We start from the raw sequence: 14,871 nt of genomic DNA, 5'->3' as shown, positions 1-14,871 counted from the left end.
GCTCGGAACCTGCTTAAGATTCTCTTGCTCCCTCTCCCTCTGCCTCCCCTCTCTCTCTCTCTCTCTCTCTCTCTCTCAAAAAAAAAATCTTAATGGTGATACAGAGGTGTACAAAATGAAAAATAATTTTAATATGAAATATTATGCAAATTTGGTTCTTGGCTTCCATTTGGTTCTTTGCTCCATATCTGAGAGGAGCTTAAAAGAAGGATGATTCCCAGATTCATGCAGTTGAGGGTATGTTGTCTGATACTTTTTCTTGTATTTCCTTGCCCTGTCTGAAAAATACTGGTTGTGATATTGAAACATTGATTTGATTACATCACACTAAACATGCTGTGTTAAAACATGATTGATTCAATACTGAAATTTTTATCACATTCATAGAAATGATTAGAGATGCCTCTAGGTCCTTGCAAAATCAAGGTTGAGATTTGTTACATTATTACAGGCTTTGAAGACAGAGAGGCAGTGGGACTCAGAGCTGCCAATTATAATTCTTAAAACCAAATGCAATTGGCTATTACTTTGTAAGTTTAAAAGTCTTACTCTTTGAGTTTTTTGTCATGTTTCCTTTTAAAAGAGAAATAAACATTCCCTTAAGATCTGGTCATGAATTATTGACTATGAAGTTGAATATAACTAAGAAATTCAGAAAAGACAGAAAAGGGTAGGATTTTTACCACTTGATTAATGATTCTTCTGTTCCCAAAGAGACTTATCTCAGTGATTTCTAATTGGTTTTGAGTTTGTGGAAATCTGCCTTTATAATAAACTCAAAAAATTGGGTAATTTGGATGTTTGAGTATTTAACAAACTGACATTTTAGGCAGGCAGAAGCCCAATTCTTTAATAACATGCTCTTCCATTGAAATGCACCATAGCTCAATAGTCAAATTTGAAAGTTGGTGGGCTACAGATAATAGAAGTAAATTGATGCCAAAAAAAAAACCAAAAACAACAACAACAACAACAAAAATTGACGCCTTGGTTAACAAATCTTCTGGGAGCAAAAGCAGAAAGCTCCTTCAAGGAAAGTTGGCCAGGATACTGGGACTCCCATTGTAGTTTCTTCATTTGGGGGTAGAAGAAGGAGGCATGCTTCCTGCCTTAGTACAGCTAGGCTTCTCAACAGCAGGCCTGGTGCTGGCTGTAGGGTGAATCTTCCCTACGTAGGGGTTATGTGTGGCCAGACGATTGTAACTATTATTTTCTCTGTGTCCTGGGAAGGGGGTTATTGACAGTGATGGGAGCACATGCTGTTTTCCCCAGCTCACAACTACGTATTGCCATCTCCCTATACTACGATCTCTTGTGGACTCTCTTACCCTGTATGACTTCTTAGGGCGAGGGAGTTTTGACTTAGTTATTTTATATATAGCAGGTATGGAATCAGCATTTAGGAAGGAATTCTTTCACTTACTCGTTTCTCTCTACTTCAGGTATGTATGTATGTATCTATCTATAGCCTTTAGTACAATATTAATAAGAAATATGAAGAATGAGGGGCACCTGGGTGGCTCAGTCAGTTGAGCATCTGCCTTTGGCTCAGTTTGTGGTCTCAGAGTCCTGGGATCAAACCTCACCTCTGGCTCCCGACTCGGCGGGGAGGCTGTTTCTCCCTCTCCTTTCTCCTCTCCCCCCAACTCATGCTTGCTTGCTCACTATTCCCCCCCCCCCCCGAATAAATAAAATCTTTTTAAAAATGTGAAGAATGAGAACTAGTATATGAACCAAGCTTCTAAACAGAAGAGGCTTGATATAGTTTAATTGGTATATCAATTTTACAAGATGAAGAAAGACTAAAGTATTCAAATATGGTAGATAGAGGGAACAAACATTAATTTTAAAGTTTTTCAGGGACAGGATTGAGATGCTCAGTGCGAATGCTTTATGCATTGGATAATTAACTTTCATCCTGTCGTAGTTATCTAATGGAGGATCATTTGTCATTCCATTTGTTTAGCCCGCTTCCCTCATCTGCGTTGTAGTGCTATTTCTGTGAGAGTGATGGGTGGCTTTGGAATTCGGAATGTGTTCCCTTAAATGTTGGTATCAGTAATGTAGAGTTCTCCCTAAATTTGATCTGAGTTATATCCTGAGATAGGCTGCCTCCTGACCCTCCATGTGTCGCGAGAATGGCATGAGAGATCTTTAGCATCGGTATTGTTTTTATGGAAGTGGGAAAAGTGGGCGCTTTTAGACTGAATTAATCCAACCAAAAAATTACTTTCCTGTAACAGAACGTGTCTTTCTGAGATCTTGCTTGCATTTATCAATTAAGCATTGAAATGACAATTGCTTAGGTCCTGTCTGTCTGTCTGTCTGTCTCTCTCTCTCTTTCTTTTTTTTCAGGCTTGGTGTAATGGGAACATTACACTTGAGTCTGGGATCAGACTCAAGTTCAAATCGTAGTTGCCAGACTCATGGTGAAGCCTTAAACTCTCTGAGCTTCAGTTTCCTATCTTTAAAATGGGATTGCTCTGAGGATTAAGTAGCCCAGAGAATGCGTTTGGCACAATGCCCAGTACATAGCAGGTGCTGGGGTAAATGATCTTATTCCTATGTTAAAACTGACATCAGCTATTTATTATTGTGATTTTATTTTAAATGTGACAGACACATGCCTATAAGAAGCCTCTTTACTTCAGAAAGTCATTTTGCAGTCTGACCCTATCACCTTGAACCGAGCATTTTTCTCTTTTGTGGATTCTGGTATTGCTGCAGCACAAAGAAAGCCTTGGAAAGATTAGCCTCCATTTTATAGGCTACATGCTAAAGATTTCCATTACTGAATTCATTGCAAGTTGACAATAAGGTGCTTAGACTTGTGTCATTAAAAAATACAAATAAACAGCTAACCAAAGCTTTATCTTTTTTTATTTCTTTCAGGCAAGCACCTCAGGAGGAGCCCCGTTCTCCATTGTTTCTTAAACAGCAATTAATTTAGGCCTTATTAGGAAAAATTTCTATGATATTTGTAATTTCTTTGTGTCATGATGCTGTGAATGCCATTTTCACTGGGACATTGCTTTAAAACATTGGAAGTCTTTAAGGTTTTTTCCTTCCTTTTTGTGAAAGTACCAGGCTTATTTTATATGTATTTCCTTATTTCACAAGTTGGAATTTTCTTGCTGATTTTTTAAAAACCATTTCTCATTTCTTTAATGGAAGTTGAGTGAGAGATGGAGAGAGTGTGTGTGTGTGTGTGTGTGTGTGTGTATCGTTCAGTTTTTGTTTGGGAGGGCTGAAGGAGGATAGCTGAGATTCCAACTCGTGTGAGGTAGGAGGGTTGTTAAGATCTTTAGAACTAAAAAAGAAGATCTTTAGAATTCAAGGCAGTGTGCATGCTTCAAATCTATAGAAAAATCTATGGGGAATAACTTCTACCATCTTAAGTTTTTAATTTATTTCTCAAGGGTGGAAGGAAATACCTTGACAGATTTAGCACTCAAATTCAAATGAGTCTGAGAACAGGTGGCTAAACTTCTCCCCCACCTGCCATGCAACTTCATCACAAGAAATGTTTCATTTAGCAAATGCCGCGGCTAGCAGACACTTCTCTGTTTCAGAGCAGAAAAACAAATGGAGGGGGAGTACTTCTTTGAAGAAAACCTTTTTCTTGATTTTCTTTTTAAATTGTGAGTGTGACAAATGCGTGTTTTATTTTTCTGGGGAACGGGTGGTGGAAAGCATGAGGCACTGCCTTGATTAACTAACCCTATTTGTCGCCTTGTTGTCCCATTCATGACTTGCGTTGCTGTTGTTACTTATGTGTTGTTTTGTTATTCCCACTGTTCTTGCGTGCTAACCCACTGGGTGCTAACCGTCAGTTAGGATAATATTACTCTGAGAAATTACAACATTTGTCTAGCACTCTGAACACTAACTTAGAAACCCCTGCTCTTTTGTCATGGTGGAATTGTGTTATTAAAATCATTGTTGGGGGCAGAACATGGGACTCTTGTTCTTGGGGTGATGAGTTCGAGCCCCATGTTGGGTATAGAGATTAGTTTTTTTAAAAAAAATATTTATTTGACAGAGAGAAATCACAAGTAGGCAGAGAGGCAGGCAGAGAGAGAGGAGGAAGCAGGCTCCCCGCGGAGCAGAGAGCCCGATGTGGGGCTCAATCCCAGGACCCTGGGATCATGACCTGAGCCGAAGGCAGAGGCTTTAACCCACTGAGCCACCCAGGCGCCCCTAGAGATTAGTTTTTTAAAAATCTTTAAAAAATACACTGATAGATTGAACCACTTTGTAATATAATGGTGCCATGAAGCTAATTGGGAACTAAACAGAGAAAAGTTAAAGGTGTTATTCATATAATTGTACCTTTGTAGTTTTCTCTGATTCATCCCCCCAGCCACCTAGAATATCTTCACCAAAAACAGCCAAGTGTTTCACGTGTTTTTGTGCTAATAATTTCAAAGAGTGCTAAAACGGCCCGTTTTCCTCAACAAGGAAGTTAGCGCTCACCTAGCTTTCTGTGTAACACCATCTAGTGCTTGCAGTGATAGAAAGCAAGAAACTGAGATGGACATTTCACCGTTTATCAAGCTAAGACCCCAGTTTTTAAACCCAAAAGTACTCATCCCAGTGGGTTGGAGGTGAATTTTTAAAACTTTAATTCTTTTCCTATGTGTGTATTTAGGTAGGGAGCGTTGGAAGAGTGTTTGAGGCTTTGGAGCCAAATGATGCAATTGTGAGATGTTCTTCCCTTACTCACACTGCACACAACAAGCCCAGTTGCTGCAGTGAATTCTGAGAGTGCGGCTTCCTTATAGAACACGTACCAAACTATTAACCTCTGCAGAACTATTCACTACAGAAAACACATTTCAGCCAGATTGACAGAACACTCTGGCTGCAACCTACCTACCAGGTCAGACGTGGAAACACACAAGCCTCCGTCGTCCCAGTGTTCACTGCGTCCATTTGATGACTTTTAAAAAACTTAAAAATCCATTTGGGTGAACAGTGCCATGTAGACAGCGCATGTTTCCACTAGCAGTTTCGAAAGTGTATCTTCAACTCCGTACGTTTATAAATTTAAAGAGGGAATCTTTGATGTAATTTGCATATTCTGGACTTCTAATGAGCTTGAACATTTTTCTCTCTGTTAACCATTTGGACTTACGTCTTTCTGACTTGTGTGCTCATAGCATCTACACGTTTCCCTTGGGGGTGATTTTTAAATTATGGAAATTTTTTTAGGCAAGATCAGCACGTTAGCATCACCCCGTTAGCCTGATAATTGCTTTGACTTTCTGTTTCTTTTGACCAGCTTTGCAATGCTTTCAGTAAAATGATCAGACGGTGCTTCTATCTCTCCCCTAATGCTCTTTGGAAAAGTAATTGTTCTCTTTGAACAAGCATACAGTCTAGTGATTCATGTACACTTTGTGAAAGATGGCTTTTGTGCTCTGTGGTTGGTCATTGTTAAGAAAATAAGCTGTGTCCAGTGGCAGGGGGATGGGCTGGAAGGCCTGATGCACTGTTCCGAGGTAGCAAGAAGATTTGAGTTTGGGACAGAAAAGTGATGAACATACTCTCTCCCGTGAATAATTTTATAGTGTTGATCCAGGCCACATTTGCTTGATTCGAAGTCAGTGTGTGAAAGTGAACCCAAATAGCGTTTGTTTTAAGCAGAACTCCGAAATTCTTATTCTTACATGAATTTACGTAGAACAAAAACTTTCCTGCACAACTGTCTTCTAAGCTTCAAAGCCATTGATCTACTTATCTACTGTAAACACGTGCTTGTTCAAGTTGTAGGGCTGGAGGAAACAGAGGTATTTTATTGTTAGGTAATCTTAGAAGAATTAGTGGTAATTAATAATCCTACTGTGTTTCTACTGCCAACATTGTCATGTAGTGTCAACCCTCAGACCGGGAAGTCATTTAGAATATGAAATTGCTTTAGAAAAATTTTCCTGAGCACGTTAATCCCTCTGTATGAGGGTTTCTCAATCTTGGCACTCTTGACATTTTTGCCTAAGCACATCTTTGCCGTGGAGAACTTTCCTGTGCCTTGGTGGGAGGTTTAGCAGCATGCCACTAGAAGAAGGAAGCACACACCCCCCCCCCACCTTGCGATGACAAAGCACAGCTCCAAACGTCCCCAAATGTGGGGAGGGGAGAGACAAAATCCCCTTGGTCCCCTGACCCCTTCTGAGAACCCCTGGTCTTTTTATGGCTTTGAACCACATGACTTGAAAAATGAATATTTAAAAACTGTTGTTTGTCCTTGGAATTACTCTGAGAATCATTCCTTTAAGGAGAGCTTTTACCTTTTTTGCAGTGTTGGAAAACAGTGCTCTTCACATCCAGTCAGTAAGCGTAGTGAAAAGGAGACAGAAGAGAATATTGAATCTGCTGAGAAGGTTGACGTGGCATGTGTTATTACTGATGCAGAAATAACAGGGAGGGCTCTGAATGTTAAAAAGTCAAAGTATGTTGATAAAAAGTCCTGAAGAAGATGACTTTAGTGAAGGCTTCTTCAGCCTTTGAAGTAATTAATTAGAAAGCCAACCATATTATCTTGCCAAGAAAGGGCTACATTTTCACATTCTACTTTTTGATTTTAGGAGCTAGAGACAAATGACAAGCAAACAAGTTGTTGTTATCTGTGATTTCTTAAAAAAAAAAAAAAAAGCAATTTCCAGGATATGTCATAGGCACAATGTGGCTTCAACTTCATTCCTGTCTCTTTTACATCCGTGGTTCTATAAAAATGATAATTGATGGTCATTGAAAGCACTGCGTGAGGAAGAAATGTCCACAACATGAGATGCTGTGTTCATTCAAATGACGTATGCTAAAATTCTCATGTGCTAGGTTTTGTGCAGAGAATACAGACAAGAATAAAACATTCTCCTTGGATATTTCATTAAAATTATTCTGTTTGAATGGAAATTTTCTGGTTAGGGATCCCAATCACCATCAATCTATTTCCCACTTGTCCCATTAATTCTGTACTTTTAGGGCACCTGAGTGGCTCAGTGGGTTAAAGCCTCTGCCTTCGGCTCAGGTCATGATCTCAGGGTCCTGGGATCGAGCCCCTCGTTAGGCTCTCTGCTCAGCAGGGAGCCTGCTTCCTCCTCTCTCTCTGCCTGCCTCTCTGCCGGCTTGTGATCTCTGTCTGTCAAATAAATAAATAAAAAATCTTTAAAAAAAAACAAAACTGAACATGCTTTAAAAAAAATTCTGTACTTTTAAATGTTTGCCTGCAAAAGCTGTTTAAAAGGATGGGTGAGTGTGTGTGTGCTATATGTCATGTATAGAATTAATTCTTTTTAAGGCTATTTCTGAAATTAGTAGAAAGCTATATTCATTTTCTGCTATGCTTGTTAAAATCTTATTTAAATTATTCTCTTTATTAAATATCCATGAGGGTTGAATAAAACATTGTCATGTATTATTAATTCATTTTTGGTTATACTATGGCTCTAATATCCTCAAGAAGAATTGATCTCACCCTTGAGGCCAGAATTTTGCTAATTATTACAAGATTTAAAGCCATCTCATTGAAATCTGGATTCAAAAAGCAGGATCTTAAAGTATGGTAGTCTTAAAGTTTTTTTTTTTCTTGTTCAGACTGGTCAAGTGAGGTTACAGGTATGGTAGGGAACAAGTGAAATCTTCACGATAGTGGATAGGCCAGAGTTAGAAAAACAAACAATTTGGGGCGCCTGGCTGGCTCAGCCGGTAGACCATGTGACTCTTGATCCTGGGGTTGTGAGTTCCAGCCCCGTGTTGGGTGCAGAGCTTACTTAAAAAATAAAACCTTAGGGACGCCTGGGTGGCTCAGTTGGTTGGGCAACTGCCTTCGGCTCAGGTCATGATCCCACCATCCTGGGATCGAGTCCCACATCGGGCTCCTTGCTCAGCGGGGAGCCTGCTTCTCCCTCTGACTGCCTGCCACTCTGTCTGCCTGTGCTCCCTCTCTCCCTCTCTCTCTCTCTGACAAATAAATAAATAAAATCTTAAAAAAAATAAATAAAACCTTAAAAAAGAAACAGAAAGGGGCATCTGGGTGGCTCGGTCAGTTAAGCGTCTGCCTTTGGCTCAGGTCATGATCTCAGGGTGGTGAAATCGAGCCCCATGTCGGGCTCTGCGCTCTGCTTCTCCTCCCTCTGCTCCTCCCTCCCTCTCTCTCGCTCTCAAATAAAGAGAATCATTAAAAAAAAGAAAAAAGAAAAATAATTCAACATGTAGGAAGTTCGAGGTAAAAAGCAAAAGTGGAGTTCCTAGCGCTTGAAGATGTCCTCTTCCTCGCCCTCTCCCAGTGTCCGTATTAGCGTCTACATCATGAACACACAAACCCATTCAGAGCCCCCCGCTCCCTGCTCTTAGGTGATTCAGAGACACTTTTGGCAGTGTGTATCTGAGGAAACCCAGGCCTGCCTAGTCTAAGGGGTAATAAAAGGTCGTACTGTGGTAGTCAGCATCCAGTGTAACCTGAGGTCCTTCATTAAATATTTTCCATGATCTCTGTGAAACCAGCTGACCTGTTAACTACAGGTTCTCCAATCGTTTTTATGGCCTGCGAAAAATTATGAATGTAATATATACATGGGCATAGCTCGCATTCATTATTTTTACTTTTTATTTCTTAGAAAAGATGGAAATGCCACTAGATGATAGCAATTTAACTGAATAATTCCAAAATGATGAGTGAGAGATACTGCTAGAAAAAGAAATTACTTCATGTGTGAGAGTTTTTGTTCCGCTGGGGGTTGATTAGAACTATAACTAATGACAGAAGAGGAAGCAATGTATTACTGTCACAGTTAATCTTTGACTTTTATTAATGGGGTCTTTGGAGTTTGGAATCACATTAGATTTATATTCGAATCCTGACCCAACTACTTTTAATAAATTTGCGACCCTAGCTAACTTACTTTTAAACTTTTAAACACTGTAGCTCATTTTCCCTACCCTTCATACAAAGGAAATAATAATAGTACCTATTGGATTGGATTGTTTTAAGGATTATGTGGGGTCATGTGTGTAAATTTCTGGGCAAGTACCTGATACACAGTGACCATTCAATAAATGATAGCTGTTGTTTTTACCTTTCTCAAAGTAGGTATTCCAAAGTACTTTTAACTGTGAATACCACAATTTGATGTTATTGCTACCTAAACAGCACAATACCAAAAGCAATTTCTCTGGCACTAGAGATTAAAAAAAAAAAAAAAAAAACCCTTTGTGTGTGTACTTTTGAATCAGCTTTTAGGTTGATTTCTCACTTCTAACTTTTTTTTTTCTGATCTTGAAAAGTTTTTTTACAATTATAGAAGATAATTTCTTCTAGGGTGTACAATGGCATCAGCCTAAAGCACAATGAAACAAAATTCCGTCTATATCATAGTCAAATGATTGGCACCAGTGACTGGTTATTTCTCTAAACAGTGCCATTATTGTGAATTATACTTCTATAGTATATAAAAATATAGTATATAAAAGGCAACTTTTAACTTGCCTTTCTTTCTGATTTATCCACCTTTTCAGATCTCTAGTGGAGGAAGAGGACCAGCACATGAAATTGTCCCTTGGAAGCAGCGAAATGGGTCTCTCATCCCATCTGCAGTCTTCCAAGGCAGGGACCACACGCATCTTCACCAGCAATACCCACAGTTCGGTGGTGTTACAGGTAATCTAAACTGTCCCTTGTATAATATTTAAATGGATTTAAAAGCGCCCAGGGTGTTTGTGGTGTGGGATGTCAGTAGTGGGGGGCAAGGAGCGTGCATGTGTGTGGACGGGGTGCCCATGGGAACCCTCTGTCCTTGTCGTTCCATTTTGCTGTGAACTGAAAACTGCTCTAAAAAAAATTTAAGTTCATTAATTTAAAAAAGAGCAAACAAACATCAAGGAAGAAAACTTGAGGGGGAAACCACATACCTTCCTGATGTTAAACAAAAAAACAAAAACAAAACAAAACAAAAAAAACCCAGAGTGTACTCTTTGTTTGGTTTGTATGAGGGAGGTCACTTTCTTATAGAATATTATGTCTGGCAACATTGACTTTCCATTCTGTCTCTGCCGAAATACGTATCACCAAGTCCCGACGCTGAATTTCCTGGTTCCTCACTTGTGACCTGTTTTACTGTCACCTTTATCATAGTTCTGAAGATCATACTTACTTGGTGTCTCAACTCGCATTGATGATAGTAGGTGTGGGAGTATGGATAAGGATGGCTGGATGCAAACACATTGTGAGATGTAAGAGGTAATAACTGACCTCAAAGGAGAGGACAGAAATACAATAAAAAGCCAAAAAAAAAAAAACAAAACCCAGAACAAAACCCCAACCTATCAAAAACTGCAAACTGGAGCTAATTAGCACAAGGACAAGCAGTCCTGGTACTTCCCGCGGTTGTGGACACCCCTTGACCTCTGTTGCATGGCTGAATTAGGAAACAATATACTACTGGATGTTCCTCAATGTCTTCTAGATAGAACCAAATTATATCAGTGCTCCCTCTAGTAAGATAAAGAAAAATTGTTCTGAATGTATTTTTCAAAGCAATCTCCCCAGGTGAATTTCATGCATATTCCTGGTCAATGACCATTAAGTTAAAGCAGTATATAGTGTATAGTATATGGTGTTTGGTGGGCAGTATAGCATATAATGTAATAAGAGAGCCCTCTGCTTGCTGTATGGCTTTGTGGGGTCATGTAATTTTTCTGGGCTTCATTTGTCTTATCTCCAAAATGTGTCTTGACTAGGAAATCTCTAAATTCCATTCTAGTTCCCATACGTAATTCCATGAGATCATATCTTCCATTATTTTGGTTTGTAATAGGAGCTAGGTTTTATGGTTTGTTGTGCTGTGGGTCTCATCAGCAGAAATGTGAGGGTCAGGAGAGAGAAGCTTGTAAATTTTCTGGGCGTCATTTGTCTTATCTCCAAAATGTGTCTTGACTAGGAAATCTCTATGTAAATGGTTTAATTGTTGGTTATTCAAGGCTATGGAACCTTAGAAACTTTATGCTAAGTGAGAGAAGCCAGTCATAAAAGGCTATATCTTATATGATTCCATTCAGACCAAATGGCCAGAAGAGGGAAATATATAGAGACAGAAAGTAGACTAGTGGTTGCCTAGAGTTGGAGAGCATGCGAGGATATGAAGGCGCTAAAGGCTCCAGGAGTTCTTTTCGAGATGATGAGAATCTCCTAGAATTGACTGTGGATTTGGTTGCACACATTATCTGTGAATGTGCTAAAAGCCACTGAACTCTACACTGTAAGTAAGTGCATTGTATAGCATGTCGATTCATCTCAATAAAGCTGTTAAAGTTACAGGACAGTATGTAGTGGATAATCCCATCTGTTGGCAGAAAAACTATACAATAAACGGGACGCTTGGGTGGCACAGTTGGTTGAGCGCCCGACTCTTGGTTTTGACTCAGGTCATGACCTCAGGATCATGAGATCGAGCCCCACATTAGGCTCCATGCTCAGCAGCTTGAGATTCTCTCTCCCCCTCCTGCTTGTGCTCTCTCTGTCTCTCAAATCAATCACTTTTTTAAAAAAGAAAAAGACTATACGATATATATACATATATACGAATGTAAACACAGCAAAATGTCTGGAAGCATTAGGGAGGCTGGTGAATGTTATCTTATACTTTCTGCTCTGTACAATCTTGCACTGCTTAATTTTTTTTTTACAATGGAAATATGTTTGTGTATAGCCTGTGTACTTTAAAAAAGATAATTGTTCTCTTAACTATGGGAAACAAAGTGAGGGTTGCTGGAGGGAGCAGGGTGGGGGGCTGGGGTAACTGGGTGATGGGATGAAGGAGGGCACTTAATGGAATGAGCACTGGGTGCGAAATGCGACTGATGAATCACTACATTCTACCCCTGAAACTAATACTACGCTATGTTAACTAAATTGAATTGAAATTAAAAATTATATATATATTATATACATTATTATATACACATATAATATATAATTGTTATATATATTATTACTATATATATGTGTGTGTAATTATTGACAAAAACCAGTATGACTGGGTCTTAGATACTTAGACACTTGGCGATATTACCTTGTAGTTCAGCCTTTGTTGGTCCTGACTGGTGAAAGTAACTAGAGAGTTTGTATGGAGTAAAGGTGATCTTTCATCAGCTGACTTTTTTGGTTGTTGTTGTTATTATACTATTTTCTGTAGTAGCATGGAGATACCCACTGTCTATCATTATTGCCAAACTTTGCTTTCTTTAAAAGTTCATTAAAGATGATGTTCTCACAAATGGATATTTTTAAGTAGCAGCAGTAACAGAGAACTTTTTCCCTGTATCTTATCTTAGGTGTGTGGTTGTCAAGGGAACAAGTTGGAGAAGTGTTTAATGTGTAAAAGTTATCATTGTTTTAAAATTAGCAATCACATAAACTTCAGCCTCAAAAGGTCAAAAGCCTCAAAAGAGTCACTGTCAGGAGAAGGGACCCATGGGGAGAAAGTGTTTTCAGAAGTCCCACTCTGCAGGGTTACCCCCTGCATACCTCTAGTGGGACAGACATGAGTTTAGGCCAAATCTGGAATCCTAATTTTACTCCTAGTTATATGACCTTGGGAGCCCTCCATCCTCTCTGGGCCAGTTTCCTTATCTATAAAATGGTTAAGAGATGTGAGGATTAAATGTGACAATTGATGGGAAAGTGAGGTGTGTCATAAACATCCATCTTATTTTACTTCCATTTGAGCCAAAGGTGGGAGGCATCCATCTGGTTGGCTTCAACTGCTCCTGCAGATTAGTTGTCTCTGTTAAACAGGCTTTCGCGGGGCGCCTGGGTGGCTCAGTGGGTTGGGCCGCTGCCTTCAGCTCGGGTCATGGTCTCAGGGTCCTGGGATCGGGTCCCGCATCGGGCTCTCTGCTCGGCAGGGAGCCTACTTCCCTCTCTCTCTCTCTGCCTGCCTCTCTATCTGCTTGTGATCTCTCTCTGTCAAATAAATAAATAAAATCTTTTAAAAATAAATAAATAAATAAATAAATAAACAGGCTTTCGCAAACTCAGCTGTCGAAGAAAGGGCCTAAAGAATTGTGATATCTATTAGGCTCGGATTCCTAGAAACTTGAACGGATCTCCAGAGAATCCATGATGTAGTTAGCAGAGCAAATTGCTTTCACTCAATTAAGGAAGGTTAACCAGGGTTTACTTGAGTAGTAACTGGTAAAATCAAGGACTATCTCATTTTCTTCCCTCCTTCAGTACTACTGTAGTTATGGTTATATCCTATGGAAAGCTTCCAACCTTTGGCTTCACCTATTATCCCAGGTTGTCAGCATTTTTCTTTTATTACCCTAGTTTATGGTCATTCATTGCATCATACTCTTCCATGGCACTGTTGTGCCTTAAAAACAGCTTTATGGAGACATAATTCATATACCATCTAATTCACCTATGTAAAGTGCATAATTCAGTGGTTTTAGTTTTTAGTATACTCACGGGCTTTTGCAAATATCACCACAATCCGTTGGAGAACATTATCGTCCGCTCAAAAAGAAACCTTGTATCCATTAGCATTCACTCTGCATCTCCTTCCAACTCTTTCCCCAAACCTAAGCCACCACTCATCTACTCTCTGTCTCCGTAAACTTGTCTATTCTGAACATTTCCTACCAATGGAATCATAATATGTGGTCTTTTGTGTCTGGCTTCTTTCACTTAGCATCATGTTTTCAAGGTTCACGCATGTTGTAGCCTGTATCAGTGCTTCTTTTCTTTTCATGACTGAATACTATTCCATTGTATGGATATACCACTTTTAAAAATTCATCCATTCACTGATGGACATTTGGGTTTTATTTTTTCTACTTTTTGGCTATTATGAGTGATGTTGCTGTGAACCTTCAGGGAGAAGTCTCTGTGGACATGGTTTTATTTATCCATTTATCTTTCATGTATACCTAGGGGTGGAATTGCTGGGTCATACAGTAGTTCTGTGTTTTAAACTTCTGAAGAACTGCCAGGGTGTTTTGCAATGTGGCTGCCCCATTTTTCATTTCCACCCACAGGGCATGAGGATTCCAATTTTAGCACATTCTTGCCAACACTAATTATCTCTGATTGTAGCCATACTGGTAGGTATGACGCGGTATCTCGTGGTTTTGCATTGTACTTCCCTGATGGCTGATGATGTTGACTGTCTTTTCATTTGTGCTTATAGCCATTTGTCTATCATCTTTTAAGAACTGTCTATTCATATCCTTTTCCCAATCTGTAGTTGGGTTATTTATCTTTTTATTTGGTCATAAGAGTTCTTTGTATATCCTAGATACAAATTCCTTATGAGAACATGACTTGCCAGCATTTTTGCCAAGAACCTTTGGTTTTATAGTCCCTTGTTGTACTGTCATCACTGCCTGGCCAGTCCCCTGTCCTTTTTCATTTCAGTCGTATGATCTTTGCTTCTGCTTAACCTTAGTAGAGTTCATAGGACAGATGGTCAAGGCAAATAGCTTGAAGACTTCTGACTTTTCACTATTCTCTACATGTATATTTTTTTCCATACTTCAGTCTTTGCACCCACTTCCTATCCCTAAAATGCCCTTATTTTACTTTTTGTTTCTGGTAAACCCCTGTTTATTCATAATGTTCCATATTAAGCAGTAAGTAATAAAACTAGAATTCTAGCTTTGCCCTAAACTCATGTCCTTCCCACGACAGTTATATAATGGATAATCCTGCAGAGTGGGACTTCTGAAAACAGTCACTCCCATGGGTCTGTCCTCCTGACAGCTACTTTAATTGACTTTTGAAGCTAGAGTTTGTGGGAGCCAGGCAAAGTTTCCAGCTTCTTCTAGTCCTCCGTCTTAGCCCCTGTTAATATGACCTATCAGTGAGATTCA

General features: G+C 39.4%; 1 protein-coding gene across 11 annotated transcripts in view; it reads left to right on the top strand.

The window, feature by feature from the left end:
• Nucleotides 1-14,871, top strand: part of KLHL13 (kelch like family member 13) — a 206,198-nt gene that overhangs the window by 151,837 nt on the left and 39,490 nt on the right. For 10 of the 11 annotated variants that reach the window (XM_045996368.1, XM_045996365.1, XM_045996358.1 and 7 more), the window contains one exon: nucleotides 9,517-9,658. In XM_045996368.1, the coding sequence (XP_045852324.1) occupies nucleotides 9,545-9,658 (114 nt within the window). In that variant the 5' untranslated portion in view covers nucleotides 9,517-9,544. Of the gene's footprint in view, nucleotides 1-3,535; nucleotides 3,642-9,516; nucleotides 9,659-14,871 lie in introns of those variants that run through there. The other variant, XM_045996364.1, reaches the window with a different exon arrangement.

The sequence above is a fragment of the Meles meles genome, chromosome X, assembly GCF_922984935.1.
Source record: "Meles meles chromosome X, mMelMel3.1 paternal haplotype, whole genome shotgun sequence".
Classification (NCBI taxonomy): Eukaryota; Metazoa; Chordata; class Mammalia; order Carnivora; family Mustelidae; genus Meles; species Meles meles.
Note: the sequence above shows the minus strand (reverse complement) of the source record. Positions and strands in the feature narration are given on the sequence as shown.